Source organism: Pundamilia nyererei, unplaced genomic scaffold (genome assembly GCF_000239375.1).
Source record: "Pundamilia nyererei isolate P.nyererei 1_Seehausen unplaced genomic scaffold, PunNye1.0 scaffold00070, whole genome shotgun sequence".
NCBI classification, from domain to species: domain Eukaryota; kingdom Metazoa; phylum Chordata; class Actinopteri; order Cichliformes; family Cichlidae; genus Pundamilia; species Pundamilia nyererei.
Window position 1 is genome coordinate 158,943 of NW_005187471.1, and position 16,210 is coordinate 175,152.

Sequence of the window (16,210 nt, forward strand, 5' to 3'; positions counted from 1 at the left end):
TATATATATATATATATATTACCAAAGACAAAAAATACAATAAAATGAAGATGCAGTCAAAGAAGAAACTTTTTCCATTATTATTTATTCATAATATTCTATTACTTTGATAAAATACACTTTGTTTACAAGTTCTGATTACTATATTACATTCACCTGGAGTTTTAAATGGAGACAAAATGACACTGACATTTAAGAAATTCACCTAGTGTCAAACATGACATTAAAAGAAGAAGGGAAAAAAAGTGGAGACCCCCCCCTTCCCTTCTTCCAGCCATTTTCTATATGATGTGCTCTACACATCCAAATGCACACACACAGTTAGCCTTAGTATTGATTGGGACTGCTGTTGGACTCTTGTTTCAGTCATCATTAACCAAAATGTCAGCTGCCTTTAGGATTGAGAATGATTGTTGTTAATATTTTTTGCAGTGCAATCCAGTCCAGCAGGACTCTAACATCACTTTCAACCAAATATGACGTAAATGTTTAATGGGGATCAAAAATGAGAATAAAAGAGACATCTGTATCACTAATTAAAACATCATTATGTCCTTAATAAGTGAAATTTCTATGCCTTGTGAAACTCCTGCTAGATTCTAGCCCTCAAAAACAACTTTCCACAAGACACACCCACCAACTAAAAAATAAAACTATATTAATTGAATGACTTTTAAATGGTGCATTAAAACATTATCTTTTCATAAAGTGATGATGCAAATAGACAAGTAAAAGCTACACTTTAGACAACATCTTCATTGAAAAATATAGACCAATGGATTCACTAAAAAAACCTGGACCATACAGAATATCAGATACCTGGACTATTTTAAGTGATTATTCTGCACGGTGGTCTGTCCAGCCTAGAAAAAAAAACACTATAGGAAAGAACGGGACAGCCAATATATTAATGTAGTAAATACCCTGTTGATTTGTCAAAAACAATTAGCAAATAGATCTTTTATATTAAAATATATTAATTAAAATATATTACTTTGATTAACTAGTCAGACATTTAAAAACAACTTCTGATTATTTTCTGTTTTCTTTAAGGTGACTTTGGCATACTACCTCGGAAATAATTGCTATAAAAGAGGTCATGTTTTGTACCTCCAGGACATTCTAAAATATAGTAGATGTGTCAATATTTGTAACCAGCAAAAACACAAAACTTTTGGAGATAACACTTCAAACACAGTGGCCTTTTTACAAGTCAGTACGCACTAAGCACTAATGTTAAAATCATCATAACGGGCCTGCAAAGGTTATAACAAGTGCTGACACCACTAATGTGTTGTGCATCACAAAGACAAATTACTGTTGATTAAATACATATGTGACAAATATCATTTTTACAATACTTCCAACCACAGTATTATAGAGGATCACTCTCTTATTAATTTCCTGGAAAAAGGCCACGTTAAAGTGAAGTGTTACACTCACTTATTGATGTATTGGTGACATATTGTACCTGTTTTTAGCATATTTCACTGTTCTTCTCTATTTTCATTCCACAGTAAAAAAAAAACAAAAACAAAAAAAGAAAAACATTTTGAAATAAAGAGCCAGTTATGCTCAAGCAAGGTGTGCAGCACGAATAAAATAACAATATTTCTACATCTAGGCAAATACCATACATGAGCAAGTATATACAGCAAACTAACAAAATTGTCAGCATTTTCTCCACCCGCCTTGAGTGTTTAAATTAAGTTTGCTACTGCTGATTTATCTATACAGACGCACAAGCATTAGAAATCCCACACCAAGGGAGATCATATCCACAAACCTGATTTTTGGGGAGGAAATGCTGATTCACGCAGTAGGAAGTGACTTCAGACCTTCATTGGAAGTGAAAAGATCTTAATTTACCAACAAGGATTATAGAGGAATTATATATGATTCTCTTTTCTTTAGGTTTGATTTTAAGTGCTGTACACTGTTATTACTTTATATCCAGGTGGTTTTCGAGTTCTTTGCCTCGGAAACAAGTCAGGTTGATTTATATAAAGTATAATTCAAAAATCACTCTATATCTTCTTACTAAAACTATACATGTTCATTACTAGTTCTTAAATCTGAGTGTGTTCAGTAATAAAAGTACAGTTTCATATAAAATAGTTACTGTAAGTTGCATTTCCCTGCCACACGTGCATAAATGCCAAATAGGAGGTACTCTACATCAAATGATTATCATTAGCGCCCTTTTTCTTCTTCTTTTTTTTGCCGTTAAACCATAACTGATTAGGACCAATAATAAAAAGTGTCAGTCTAAAGCACAACAGTCATTATGTTCTTAAAAAAAAAAAAAAAAAATAGCAACATTCATTTTCCCTCCTCAAAAAAAAAACAAAACAAAAAAACCAAAAAACTAGACGCATATATATATTTAAAAAAATATATCACACTAATCTAGCCAAGTGCAAACACTGCCAGTTTTCATTTCTCACATATCTGACAACATTTGATTGAAAATGGATTGGCATTTCTATGACACAATTGCACAAAACGACTTTTCTTAGATGTTAGTGGAAAAACAAGACCATCCAGTGTAAATCCTTGCCTTTCCCACAACGAACCGATCCTAGAGCCGTTTTCTCCAGAGTGTGACTTAACATGTTTCAGCCTATTATGCACTGATTCTAAAACACTTGCTTCTGCTTTGTGCTGTGACAATACAACTCTAACCAATTTTTTGTTACTGTTAATTTAATATCATCGTACCACTAAACACGAGACACATAGTTTTGAGGGGCCTATGCAGTCATCATGGCAAAAAGCTCCACACCCCTTGCACATGATCATTGCCTTCAGTCGGCAGTAGCATTTAGACTGGACGTCCTCCATGTTGGAGCCCTCAATGAATGACTGTTCAGGTGAGGGCTCGCCCTGGTGACCGTGGTCTAATGAGTGACCAGCAGGTATGGTGGTAACAGTCACTGAGAAGGACATAACGCTCCCGTGGATGCCACCACCATCAGCTTCTGATGAGGATGTGGAAGAGCCGGTGCCTGCAGTGCTGCGGTTCAAAGTGTGAGGTACGGACATGCTGATAGTGCCACCGTAGCGTGACGCTACCGGGGGTTCCTGATTATCGAGTGTTCTCTGGGATTGAAAGGCAGTCGGCCGCTGGTGACTGGGATCCACGTGGGTAAGATATGGCTCGGAGTTTCCTTGATTACTATTGCAGAGTTCGAGGTGCCTTCGGTGTGATTGAGAAAAGGGGCTGGTGTCTTTGGTGGTTGCGCTGGTGTTGTTGTTATCACCACCAGCTTCAAAATACTCTGATCCAGGCTCAGTCTTTATGTTATAGTGATGCTGAAAGCCCGCTGGTTCATTAGACTTGCCTACTGAGCATCTTTGCTGCTCTGTTTTGACCCCAGAAGGAAACAGAAAAACCTTCCTGGCTGGTTGGTCCTCTGCTTCTGTGGTTTCCCTTTTTGTGCTGGTTACAGTTGTGTTTGGAATGGCAGACAGGTGAAGTCTCCTGCTCTCTGATCCTCTGCCATACGTGGAGACATTGAGCAGGTAATGTCCTGTCATGGCAGGCCTTGGCATCCTCCTTCGACCCAAAAAACCAACAGAAATCCTGGATCGATCCTGTCGCTCTTCTGCGTGCATCAGTTGCTGAACTTTGTACTGAGGTGACTGAGGCCCTACACCCCCTCCATAAGGCTGACTTTGTTGGACTTTCCTCTGCATTAGAGCCTGTAGGATCTGCTCCTGAGTCTCCTTGTCAGGAAGTTCCCTGTGATGTTTTGTGTTTTCTGAGAAAACACCAGCTCGGCCTGATGTATTGAACTTCTCAGCCCTGTGCTCAGCAGAATGTGACGCCTTTGCCATAGTACCAGAGGAGAAGTTTGACATCTTTACTTCCACCTTGGATAGTGGTTTTGGGAGGATCTGCTCCAGTGGAACTTCTTTGCCCTGCAGAAGCTGAGTGACCAGCGGGTTGTTTGCAGGGATGCAGGAGCTGATTCTGGTTGTTGATCCAGCAGTTAATGGGATTTCCTGTTCCTTTGAAGCATGCACCAATGATGGTTGTGCTGATACACTTGAACTCTTTTGGACGCTATGGATTCCTGTACTGACTGTACCAGCAGAAAGACTTGTATGTTTTTCTTCAGTTTTGCTTAAGTACTTCTGAGACTGGTTTGGGCTACATGGACCAAAAGAGTCCACTTGGCAAGGAGAAGATATACTAAACTGTGTGGCTGCTAACCTAGCAGATCCCTGTGGGGATGTCGGGCTAGATAAGTGGTGTGTCTGCTCACTACTGCCTCCACCTGGCCCTGGGCCTGGCACTGCCCCCTTTGAAGCAGATGATGCTGCTGCTGCTGCTGCACGTTGTGCTCGGGCAAGCTGAGCTTTGGCTTTGATATCTGCCAAAGTGCGAGCACCAGTACGGCATGGGCTACTAAGTGGGCTTGGAAGGGGAGTCCTCGGTGAGATCTGGCTAGGTGACACAGGCAAGGGAAGAATCCGTGATACTGGGATCTGCAAAATGGGAAAAAAAACAAAACGGAGATGAATTCCCATTTGTATATCTAAAAAATATGAATTAAAAAAAAAACATATAACAATATAAATAGGCTTCAAGCTGTATCCTATTTTATTTTCCCACACGTACAAAACAACAAACTCTGGGATTTACTGGGAAAACTCTAAGTCTTTGGAGCATAGTGAGACTAACAATATACTCAGCAAGTATAGTTTCCCAACTCTGAAAAGATAAAGCTACAGACCTGTCAGGTCCGCTCAGAAAATAGAGTGATCTGAGCAGACTTTGAGCTGCCACATTTATTCCTACCTTTAGTGGTGGAACCCTCTGACTTGTTGTTGAAGTTGGTGTAGCAGGGCTGGATATGGATGATGCTGAGGGAGACGCAGATGAGAATGAAGACACTGAAGAAACTGACGACATGCGGGGTCTTTTCTCTGGTGTTAATTCCCCCTCTATCTCACTGAGAGACTTCCTTTTCAGTGGCTCTGAGGAGCCACTGGGCTCAGAGATGATCTCTTCGCTCTCTGCAGCAGGCTTAACCATAGACACCGACTGAACTTCTTTCAACTCTGAACTAGCCTTTGGTGGAGGGCTGCTGTCCACAGACAACTGGGAGCGTTCAGTTTTCTCCTCCTTCATGTCTTCCTTTTGCTCCTTTTCTGGCACTGTACATGCTGCACTCCATTCACCACGTTTCTCAACCTCTGGTGCTCTCACTGCAGCCACCAGTCCAGTATTTGCAGTTGTATTCATCTTCCGATCCTCAGCATACTGTGAGCGTCGCGTCTTCATGGGTTCTGCAGTAAAGACAGGCTCTTTTTGAGCAGGCAGTGCTTTCAGAGGCTCCTGTGACGATGTCTGCGCTGGCTTTACGTCTTTTGCAGGAGCATCAGTCAGGCTGCTGTCCTTGGTGCACTTAGATTCCTCTAGTGCTTGAGCGACAGGTCCTGTCTGATGAGAGGGCGACTGAGGCCTGGCAGACTCCTGATTCAAATCAGCCTTTGTCAGCTCTTTGGATTCCTCATAGCTGAGCCCCGAACTGTACAATAGAAAGGGAGACAAAGAAAAAGAGAGAAAAAACCCCATAAATCTACGAATTAAGTCTTTCTTGAATGAGGAAAAAGTCATTAAACACTTATCTTTTAAATTATTTTTTTTTAAAAATACACAAGAAGAGCTTTGAAAATGACAATAGCCCAAACAAACTAAAAACTATTAATCAGCTAGTATTGTTTTATTCATTGTAGTATTTTACTTTTCAATCTGTTCTTTTTCTTATGAATTGCTTAATTTTTAACAACAAACTTGACAACAAATGACAAATCTTTGAATCACAGAATCTAATCTGAAGTTGTGCATTAAAAGTGAAAATGTTGGAAAAAATTCATACATCCATAAAACGAATGACACTTATGAGCGCTATCTGGGCATTGCACTGACATACTATTTTGCTCTGTTTGGTTAATCTGTTCCAATATGTTATACAGAAAGTAAATATCCTTTAGAAACAGATATTCAATCAATATTCTTAAGAAAAGTGACTGTTCCATTTTCCTTTTGTAAATACTACAAGTACTAAGATTTTAGTCTTTTTTTTATATTTAAAAAAATACTACACTGCAAGATAAGGGAGGGTGTAACCTAGGCCAGTTTTTGTAGATATAATTCCCTGATGTCCCCTAAAGTTCCCCTAGAGGATGATGGAAAAGATGACAGCTGTAAAAGTGAACTAACTGAAGGTGTGTGTGACTGTGCCATGGCTGTTTAGACCAGGCATGAGTGACTGATGTCATTTGATACAGGACACCAAGGACAGTATATAAAGAAAATTAAATAAAACCTGTCCTGATATCTTATTAAAAACTCTGCCAGGTCAGGATTAGATGACCTTTGGTAAGACTGAGAACTCTTTTTGGCTCTCATTTTCTTTGAAAGCCTTCAAAGGGCTTTCTGAGAGTGAAGACATGGGGGTTTTTACAGTTAAAGTAAGAAGTTGGTTTAGGTTAAGGATTGGATAAAGATGTCACACTTATTTGTGATGGTTAAACTTGGGATTAGGTGGAGTTAAGAGTCTCGGGAAAGCAATAACACCAATACATGTCCTCACAAGAAAAGCCAAGCAAACATGCCTCATACTCATTCTCCCTGAACACAGAGATTCTAAAATTTTAGCTAAAATATTAGAATTGGTCTTCTAAACAACCCCAAACCTACAACACACTTATTCGGGGCTAAAGATCTTCACCTGCCAAGTGGAGACCGAACAGCTGGACTGACAGATTAGCAAAATACTGTATGATGTCCAAGTTCATGAGAACTAGGTAGGATTAGTGGATCAAGAAATTATAAATGAAACAGAGAACCTACTTCTCCCCATAATAGTTTTCAAAGAAGGCTTCCTTCCAGTGCTCAACTTTCTTTTCCTTCTCAATTTCTTGGCGCATTCGGAGCTGCAATTCAGGAGTGAATTCCCCTAAAAATGGAAGAGTCACAAAAGAGCAAATGTAAACCTTGGTGTTGTGCTTTTTTTTTTAATGTGAATTGAATTTTGCAGTTATGAACTGAAAGCTTTTGAACTAACCCTCAGCCAGCCTGTCTTTCCAAGACTGAGCTGCTGATGTGAAAAACTCATTGTTTAAGGCAGAGCTAGTGACCTTCAGAAGGCCGTCCATGCAAGCCTGAGGAGAGAAGGCACAATGTTATGACTAATAGCATGACGATCAACATCACTGCATCGGTACATTGACCTTATTTGGATTCTGCCTATGATATAGAATTTGCATCAAGAATCATACAAATGTTTTACAGAGATTAAAAAGATATTTTATGAGGCATATATCAAATAATGACTGACAGATACTGCACACAGCAACAATTTTACTTACACATTTACATTTAATGTAATATAAATAGCAAACATTATAACATATGTATAATTTTAGGGCTACCTGGCGGTCTACTTCTGGCAGAAGTTTGACCAGCCTTTGCTGGCAGTCTGGAGGCAAGACAGAGAAAGTGTGCTTGTTGATGATTGCTCGCAGGTTGGTGTTAACCAAAATAGAGTCTGGCGTCTCCACGTCTATTTTATACTTGGCACGTTTTATCTGCCCTGCGATACAAACAAAACAGGAAACAGATGTAAACCAAGGGAGATTCAATAATGCAAAGAAACAACTGTGAATTATGTAGTTCACTTTTAAATGTAGTAAAATAATTTGTTTTACTTAACTGTTTTCTGTCAAAGTAGAATAATTTTACTTACACCTAAGAAATAACTATGCAGACAATTAATTCTAGATTACAAGCAGACACAGAAAAGCTGAACATATAAAGTTAAACCCAACTGTCAGATTATTCTTAACACTCGAAACAAAAATTCTTACTGTAAATAATTTGGTTAACCCGATGTTAGAAAATTTCACTCACATATGAATTAATAGTGCGTGTGTGACTGTTTGTGGCATACTAATGGATATTTGTGCTATCAGGCTGATTAATGTGGGAGTGATTTAAAATACACTAAGAGGTTGTTATTGTGTGCCATTGTGCTCCTAACTGTCCTAAAGAGTATTTTTATTTGCTTCTTAAAAACAAAGCAGGACTACAGGGAAACTACTAATTGCTAACTTTTTTCTGTTAAATATTATAATTAAATCATAAAAATTTCCACACAACTGATTTAAATAAAAGCAGTTGTCTGAATTACCTGCACTGAGGCGACTGGACCTTTGGGGAACCTTTCTGGGTACGACTGGGTGGCATAAATCTGTTTGGAAAGAAGAAGAGGAGCTAAAGGAAATGCTCTGAGAAATGAAAGCCAGAGATCCGACTGCTTCAGTTTCCACATTAAAGCTGCCAATTATATGAGTCATGTTTGGATGATGATGATACATAACCTTTTGTAGTCTAGCTATAAAAACCTGCAATAATAAACAGGATAATTCCCAGAACTACATCACTATCCATCATCTATCTACAAAACTGTGAGTAATATCATGCAATTAACATCAGTAAACTATCCAACAATTTGGCAATGTAAGAGTTACCACCTACCAGTTTTTGTTGTAATGTTATCTGCCATGTCTTTAAGGGTTTTCAGAAGCAGTCTTGGACTGGAGGAGGTTGGCATTCCCCCCTGTCTACGCTGGTTTCTCTGCTGCTGCTGCTTTAGGGCCTTAAAATGAACAACACAGAAAGACGCAAATAGCCAGCAGTATGAGAAAAACAGAGTGTGAATATGTGTAACCCTCTGTTTCCCTGCAATTGCTCCCCAAGGGCCACTTGCCTGGTTAAATAACAGCTAAATAACAGCAGAGCAATGGAACATAGGTTGCATAACAGAGGCATAAATCCTCGCCTTGCTGTAAATCTGAGAACAAGTCAGATCAAATTTGTCACAAATTTCTCTACACGTTTAAAGAAGCAAAGAAAGGAGGTCCACCACAATAAGATATAAAATAGGAAACAATAAACAGATCCGTCCAGTAATGTTTCAGCCAAGTCGCCATCTACGCCCAAATAATGAATACAAATTCACACCAGCACAGATGGAGTGAATTACAATGTGTGCAATCAAATTAAATCTAATTAAATGGAACACAAAAGGCAAAAGACAGCCAATGGGAAATGGGTTCTTTGAAAACATTAATACTGTAAAAACAACAAAAAAACAGCTACAGGCATTTCTCCCTGATGTTTGAAATAATCAGCAAGATGTCAAATAGAGAACAAAAAAAACAAAGAACACCAGCTGAAACACTACCATTGAGTTATATGCTGCCAATTAAAACAAAGTAATGAACATAATCACACAAATTTAATTGCTCATTGTAGCCCATAAAGAGCCCAAGTCTAAGACTCCACACTCTGTATACCGATGTAAAAACAAAAGGGTGGATTTGCATAGTGCAGAACACAGAGGGAGTGATTTATATGGGAGTGGGGTGTGGCAGGAACTCATGTTACTCATCTGAGTAGGGAGGATAAGTTAACAACTTAAATGTATGTTTAAAAAAGAAAAACAACAAGAAATATATGTTGTTTGCTGTACCTGTTTCAAAGCTTTCTTGCTGTGTTTCTGCGAGGGAGAGATGAGCTTACTGGTGGGGACAGACGGCGACGAGCATCGAGGCTGTGGAGACGACGGCTGTGACTGCAGCTTGGAGGGAACTATGAAATACAGAAGCACAAAACAGATGTTACCAAATACATTTCCTGAGGGCGGTGTGCAGACTTTATAACATTGTGCTTTTGTTTTGGCGAAACTGAAACCAATTCTGTAGACAAAGAAGCAGATTACATTACCTTACTAAAATATCATATTGTTAAAAATGAGCTCAACTTCAGAACAATCCCCCTCCTACTATCTGCCTTCTGTTTCTTACAGAACATCTTTCTACATTCTGCAGCAGTTCCTTCCCAGTGCTGCCTAATTTGCATTTGACTTTGCAGTCCTTTGCATCGATTATTTCAAAAATAAAGCAATATCAGAGCCCTCCTACTCAGCTGTAAACCAAGGTTATTTGCTTGGTACTTTTAAGTTGTGCATAATGAGGAAGTGGTCACGGGTCATACTGAGAAAAATCAGTTTCCTGTTTTAACCGTCACTTAAGTTATTCAAGTGGCAGTGAGAAATAATAAGAATCGGTAAGACCACAACCTGAGGAAAACAAAATAATTGGCACTTGATGAAAAGCTCCCTCTCTCAAACCGCATTGCAATCAGGCACAATCAGGTGTTCATTTCACAATAAAGCAATATCTTAACCCCACAGAATCACAAAAGATCAGAAACCGTTGTAATGTGGCTGTTGTGCGCTGCCAGCAGGCTCTTGGTGAACAATTATCAGACAGCATTAAGGACAAAGTAAAGCTCAAAGATAAAACCCACCTTTCGCTATCATCATGTTCAGTGCTGCGTGTATTCCAGGAAATGTTTTTGATGAGGTGGTGTATTTTATGTTTGTGGTAAAGCCACTTTCCAACTTGGCATGTCTAATGCGACTTGAGCTAGTTTCCGGTGTTTCCACAATAACCTACATCATCAGCTGACAGGGGGGTGTTAACTCTAACTGGCATAACCAATCAGCTACAATCACCTAAAAAAAAAAAAAAAGCCAAACCTTATTGCATTATGATCTGTTGATGGGGTTTTTTCCTTCTCTGTTGACTGATGAACAGTGATGACACTTCAGCAAAAAACACACGCTCACTCTTTAATAAATGTCAACAGGGGTTGCATCTAAAGGTGTTTAAGGAGTTAGTAAAGACATATTTCAGTGCTTTATTAAGTAGTATTCACTGTTAATCTATATAGGTGGTCTGGAAGTTAGATAATGGTGACATATTTCAAATCTATAACACTGATCAACAAGTGTTTTGTTTTTCAAAATGTACTTTTTGACCCCAAATCTGAAAACCATTTTCATCTGGTTAAGCCATTCCAAGTACTGGACAACTGGGATGACTGAACACACACAGCAATGTGTTTCAACATTTAAGATGTAAGTTTGGTCTCGAGAAAAGTGAAGCCAAAATCAACAAAGATGTTTTTGTTAGTCCTGAAATCCGTGAACTGATGCTTGACGATGAGTTTGAAAGGAAATTGTAGCCAGCTGGATCAGCAGCATAGGAAACATTTGTGCAAGTAGCCAGAATTTTCTTGGCAATCTCAGAGCAGAGAACTTGTGTTTAACATGCTGAAATCATATCAGTTAATGATATGATGTTATTGTTTTGTCAACATTCTTTCCATCAAATCTGAGCGATGTCAGTGATGAGCATGGTGAAAAATTTAATCAAGATATTAAAGTGATGGAAAACTGATATCAGGAAAAATTTAATCCGAGGATGAAGGGTGATTACTGTTAATTCTTGCAAGGAGAGACAGATATAGAAGCAAAAAACCAAGTGCCTCGAACATTTTTAAGTGCGCTGAAAATGTGCTTTATTGTGTCTCTCATATCACCTTCTTGTTTATTTTCAGGAAAAAAAACACATTAAAACTGTTTTAATGGGAAATAGTTAACATTCCAGAGATTGCACTGATACATTATAATGATATTCAAGTGTTAAAAGAATATGATGGGTACTTCCAAAATCTTATGCGCAAAAGTTAATTAGATTTCATATCTAAAATCAGCTTCTCACTGCAAACTCCAGCTTCCTTCCATAGTCCAAAGACATGCAACTAAAACTAGTTTAACCAGGTTAGCTAGTTTGAGTTAGTTCTACTGGAAATCTAAGGTGTAATGTTGAATGTGAGCACAAATGGTTGTGCGGCTCCATCAACTAGCTCTGCGATAGACTGGCAACCTGTTTAGGGTGTACCCAACCTTTCATCTGTAATAGCTGGATTAGGTTCCAGCCCCACTGCAACCCGAAATTGGATAAGCAGAGGAAGATGGATGGATAATTTTGTTTGAAATCTGCAGGAAATATAAGCTAAACATGTAATCGAGCTATTAAGAATGAGACCCTTTCTTCATGGCAGACAATCTGACTGTTCAAACTGCCCATTTATTCACTCTGTAGTCTACTATTCAGTAGAGTAAATCATCCATCCTGCAGTGCATTTCAAAATTACAGCTGCAAATTTCATCCACTACAAGTATACACTGGTACAGTTCATACACTGACTTGGACCATAATGTTTGAGCAGTCTGCTGTCACAAGTTAAAAAACAAATACTCATTACATATTGATAGAATATGATTTTCTTACCCTCTGAGAATTCCTGGTGAACACTTAAAACTAAAAGACCTACCAAAACTGTATTTGAGACATCAGGTACAACAAAATTTTTGGCATGTCTGAAATGTGATGCTGAGTAGCCTGCTTATCAAATATTTACTTTAACGGAATTTACTGCTTTGCATCAATTATGTTAATTCACAGTTACAGCTAAAATCTTCATCATTCTTAGCTAAATAAAAAAATACTTCATATAAAGCACACATTTTTGTGTTATGAAGTATTTCATTGCAATGGTAAGTTATGATAATTACAATGAGTACTTTTTTTTTTTTTTAAAAGCCATAATTACAAATTAGATTACAAACAGACAGCACATATTAATGTTGTAGCAGTAAAGGTAGGACCAAATTATCTTGCAACAAAGAAATGTCTGGAAACTCATTGCAAACAAGTGACTTTAAAATTTATGGTCATGTGTAAGTTAATTAAAGAACCTGTATGCAAGGGCACAATACCTCTTCGCATCCACCTTCCTCTCCTGCCCTCTTGACTGATAGCACTACTGTTGTTTTCTGAGCTTCGAGAGTCAGAAAGATTGTCACTGCTCTCCTCAGAGCCCTCTTCCGACAGCTCCTTCACCACATCTGAGATGTCCTTCTATATGAAAAACAGAGCAAAAGACTCCATGTTATTTTTATGCAGGAAACAGAGCGGAGGAACAGTTAAGCAGAAGTAAATAAGAAAATGACCAGCTACGGCATGTACATTCATAACTTAATTTGTGTCCAGGTACCCGAAAAGCTGCAATTAGCAAAGAAAAACATGTGCTAGTTCTTTTTTCCTGTACTGGCTGAGTAATAAACAGTGCCTTGTGTCTCACAAACCTTTAATGTGTAGACTCCCATTCTGCCCGGAACTTTGTAGAAGATTCCCTCCTCACCACGAGAGTTCGTGTGCAGCATTGCATTCAGACACGCCAGCGGTGACGTTCCGCTGGATCACAAGAGGAAAAACACAGTTTACACATCTGTTCCCCCATAAATCAGATGGCTGGGAAAAGACGAAGGAAGGGGAGAGGTTGGTCTGGTAACTTGGGAGAAGCTGCTATCATGCATCAGGAAAACATGTGTGAGTTTAGGTCAGATTTGCATCAGTGCAGTTAGAGGGGAAATTTGCTCTGTGCTTTATGAGAAATCAGCTGCAGAAAACTGATCCAATGCTCATCTAATTAAAGTGATGGACCGATATTCACAGAATAAAGGGGTCTGACATAAAAATGCCTGTTGCAAAAAAATTAATCTGTCAAGCTTTGCTTAAGTCATGCACAAATCTAGACTGACAAATTGAACCTTACTTTTTCTTTTTTGTCAAATTGCATTTGTGCTGCTTTACACAGTATAACACATAAGGCTTTGAACAATATAATTACTAGAAAAAACAAAAGTCTATTTTTAATTTTTGGGAAATTACTCTAGTTATGCTTAAATATTTCTAATTTTTATTTTGTTAATTACTCGGAAAAAAAAAGAAAATGTAATTTTTATGCAACAGGTGGCTGTGGAAGCTCAAACTATGAACGTAGCATTGCATTTTTATGCAACCTCACCTAGAACATGTTATTCCTATTAACATGCAAAAAGGCAACTCCAAACAAACCTGCATTGCTGTGAGTTTGTTAAGATAAGCGGTGGGGGCTACCTTTTCTTACCTTCTGGATGAGAATAGTGAAAGTGAAACAAAAAGAAATAAAACAATTATTAATTGAGTAAAGTAACTGTGACTATGTGAATAACAAAAAGGCACATGATATGAGCAGCTGAGAAATGACAGATGACACCTGTTGTGCTCTCATGAAAATGTCTCAGATATGAAGTGTATCTGCAGCTCCAAAGCTATGACAACAAGGACCTGTGTACCTTATTTCCTTAAGTCTTTCTCTTTGGATCACTTGCAAGATCTCTTTATGGCTCATAGGTGTATTAGGGTACTTCTCCAGAACCTAGAAAATAAAAATGCAGATGATTATATTTTGCTGAGAGATTATTTAAAGGAAAAATATTCAGAAATTAAGAGGCAGCCCAAAGGTTACTTCATTAAAGATATCACATTTTTTACACATCAGTAAAATTAAATTAAAATAAATAACCACAGGAACAACACTCCTCACTCACCAAGATACTTCTGTACTGTTCGGCAAGCTAACAGGATTTTATCTGTAGTAGGAGGTACAGGCTCCCCTTATGTAAGTATAACCACTGTAAATATCCATTTGTTTCTCTGTCAGTTAAACTGCAAAGTGCTCATGACTAACTGACAGAGAAGTGGCAAAGGTTTTGAAGCTTTTTTTTAATCTACTAATTGTTATTTGTTCTAATGACTGTGTGCCTTTTTAGGGTTTTTGTCTTGATTTTTATTGATTTTCGATGCAAGACTTGCCTGATCCAGGACGATTTCCTCAATCTTAGCTTAAAGCCTGAGCAATTTATGCAAAAACTCAACTAGTTTGTACTATGGTTAAAATGATCCAGTCAACAAGCACAGCACAGTTGTGTTTTGTATTTCTTTCTTTTTTCCACTATTAGAAATATATTTGGCATGAATATTTTGCAATCTCTGGAGAAAATGCACAGTAATAAATAAGGGGTGGTAAATTAAAGTTTCATTTGGGTTTGAGGTGGATGCACCACCTTATGCTGTAACATCTCACTTCTCTGAGTGTTGGCTGAAAAAAAAACATGACAATAAAAGCTTCTCATAACAGTATAATAATAATAACAACAACAACAACAACAACAACAACATATCAGCAACTTTAAATCGGTAATTTAAAAAAACTACTATGGGTGACCTTAAGATGTAGCGCTTACACTTTTCCCAAACCCTCTCGAAAAGCCTTGAATTACTTTAGCTAGTGTTTTGAGCACTGCAATGAAACATAACTTTATGAGTCCTACAAACGTTATCGCTATTTATTTTCTATGCAGTTAGCATACTACACACTATGCGCAAACTATTAAGTGTAAATACCTGTATGAAGCTAACGCAAGGCGTTACAGCCGATTGCAATGTGCTTAAATTATAAATTACTATTGGACGTTTTGATAATTTTATACTCGTTAGCATGCTATGCTGTCAGCTAGCTCAATGCTAACAACATATATTGTACTCTTGCAAAACGCTAGCATGACTAGACCGACTTTGTCATCGATTTTGTAGTTAAGTAGTTTGCTCTTGGGTTGCTTTAACTACGGAAACAGGAGGTTTTGTAGTGGTTTATTTCCAAATAATACAAATCAAACTTGTTGACGAACAGAGTTGCGTTAGCAGGCGTTAGCAGGCGTTAGCCCATGCTAGTCGCGCTAGCGCGCAACATTGGCGTGATTACTTCACGGTTACTTCATTGGACTTAATATCCTACGAGACCTGTCAGCCTTACTATCCCCACAAAACACATACAGTGGGTTCAGAGGCATGCTTGGGTGCACATGACTTATATTTATTTCGCTGTATTTATGCTTTGAGGTGCCACTTGATGAAAGCTACAAGGCTAGTAGTGACAGCGGTCTTTCCAAATGTCGAACCGTCAACACAGGCCTTGCGCGGTGCACGCAACATTTCATCTTCACCAGCAGGTCGTGAACTCATAAACACAGTTGTACAAGTGGGAGCGTTCAAGGAAAACAACCACAACAAACGCTACATAAAACACCAAGAATACCGTTTTCGCTGCTTCCGCCCACGTCCTCCCCTTCTTCTTCTTCTGTCTCTCCCTCATTGCGAATGTCCTGTTGCAGAGTAGTCTTCAATTTCTGTTTCAGTTAAAATGTTGCTTTAGTTACCGCGTAAGATCCACTCCGTCTGCCATGTTGGACTTACTGTAAAAGAGTCATGTGACTCTAAAAGAAACGTCATCTTACTGTATGTAGCTGTCATTCCAAGTCCTCAACTTTCCCACATGTATTTACACATTTGCCAGCTGCAACTATGACGAGAAAGGAGGATATATATATATATA

The 16,210-nt window shown here is 38.3% G+C and overlaps 1 protein-coding gene across 3 annotated transcripts; it reads right to left on the reverse strand.

Moving 5' to 3' along the window:
- Positions 1-2,355: 2,355 nt before the first annotated feature.
- On the reverse strand, positions 2,356-16,066 carry asxl2 (ASXL transcriptional regulator 2). Of its 3 annotated transcripts, XM_005736548.1 has the most exons (13): positions 15,914-16,066; positions 14,112-14,194; positions 13,904-13,906; positions 13,080-13,188; positions 12,711-12,852; positions 9,552-9,670; positions 8,555-8,675; positions 8,208-8,267; positions 7,450-7,610; positions 7,083-7,179; positions 6,869-6,974; positions 4,808-5,540; positions 2,356-4,494 (listed from the first exon to the last, which is right to left on the reverse strand). In XM_005736548.1, exons 1-13 carry the CDS (start codon positions 15,968-15,970, stop codon positions 2,713-2,715), a joined length of 3,573 nt encoding a protein of 1,190 aa, XP_005736605.1. In that variant the 5' UTR covers positions 15,971-16,066; the 3' UTR covers positions 2,356-2,712. The 3 variants fall into 3 exon arrangements, with proteins under 3 accessions (XP_005736605.1, XP_005736606.1, XP_005736607.1); XM_005736549.1 differs by lacking the exon at positions 13,904-13,906; XM_005736550.1 differs by lacking the exons at positions 12,711-12,852; positions 13,080-13,188; positions 13,904-13,906; positions 14,112-14,194; positions 15,914-16,066 and adding an exon at positions 10,391-10,712.
- Positions 16,067-16,210: the final 144 nt, after the last annotated feature.

What these genes read in the sequence shown, in the direction of transcription:
- asxl2 (XM_005736548.1), bottom strand. Translation starts at nt 15,970, where the DNA reads ATGAGGGAGAGACAGAAGAAGAAGAAGGGGAGGACGTGGGCGGAAGCA. An exon ending in GAAAGACAGGCTGGCTGAGG is followed by an intron (nt 6,975 to 7,082) that starts GTTAGTTCAAAA and finishes TTCCATTTTTAG; the next exon opens with GGGAATTCACTCCTGAATTG. An exon ending in GAAAACTATTATGGGGAGAA is followed by an intron (nt 5,541 to 6,868) that starts GTAGGTTCTCTG and finishes TCTATTGTACAG; the next exon opens with TTCGGGGCTCAGCTATGAGG.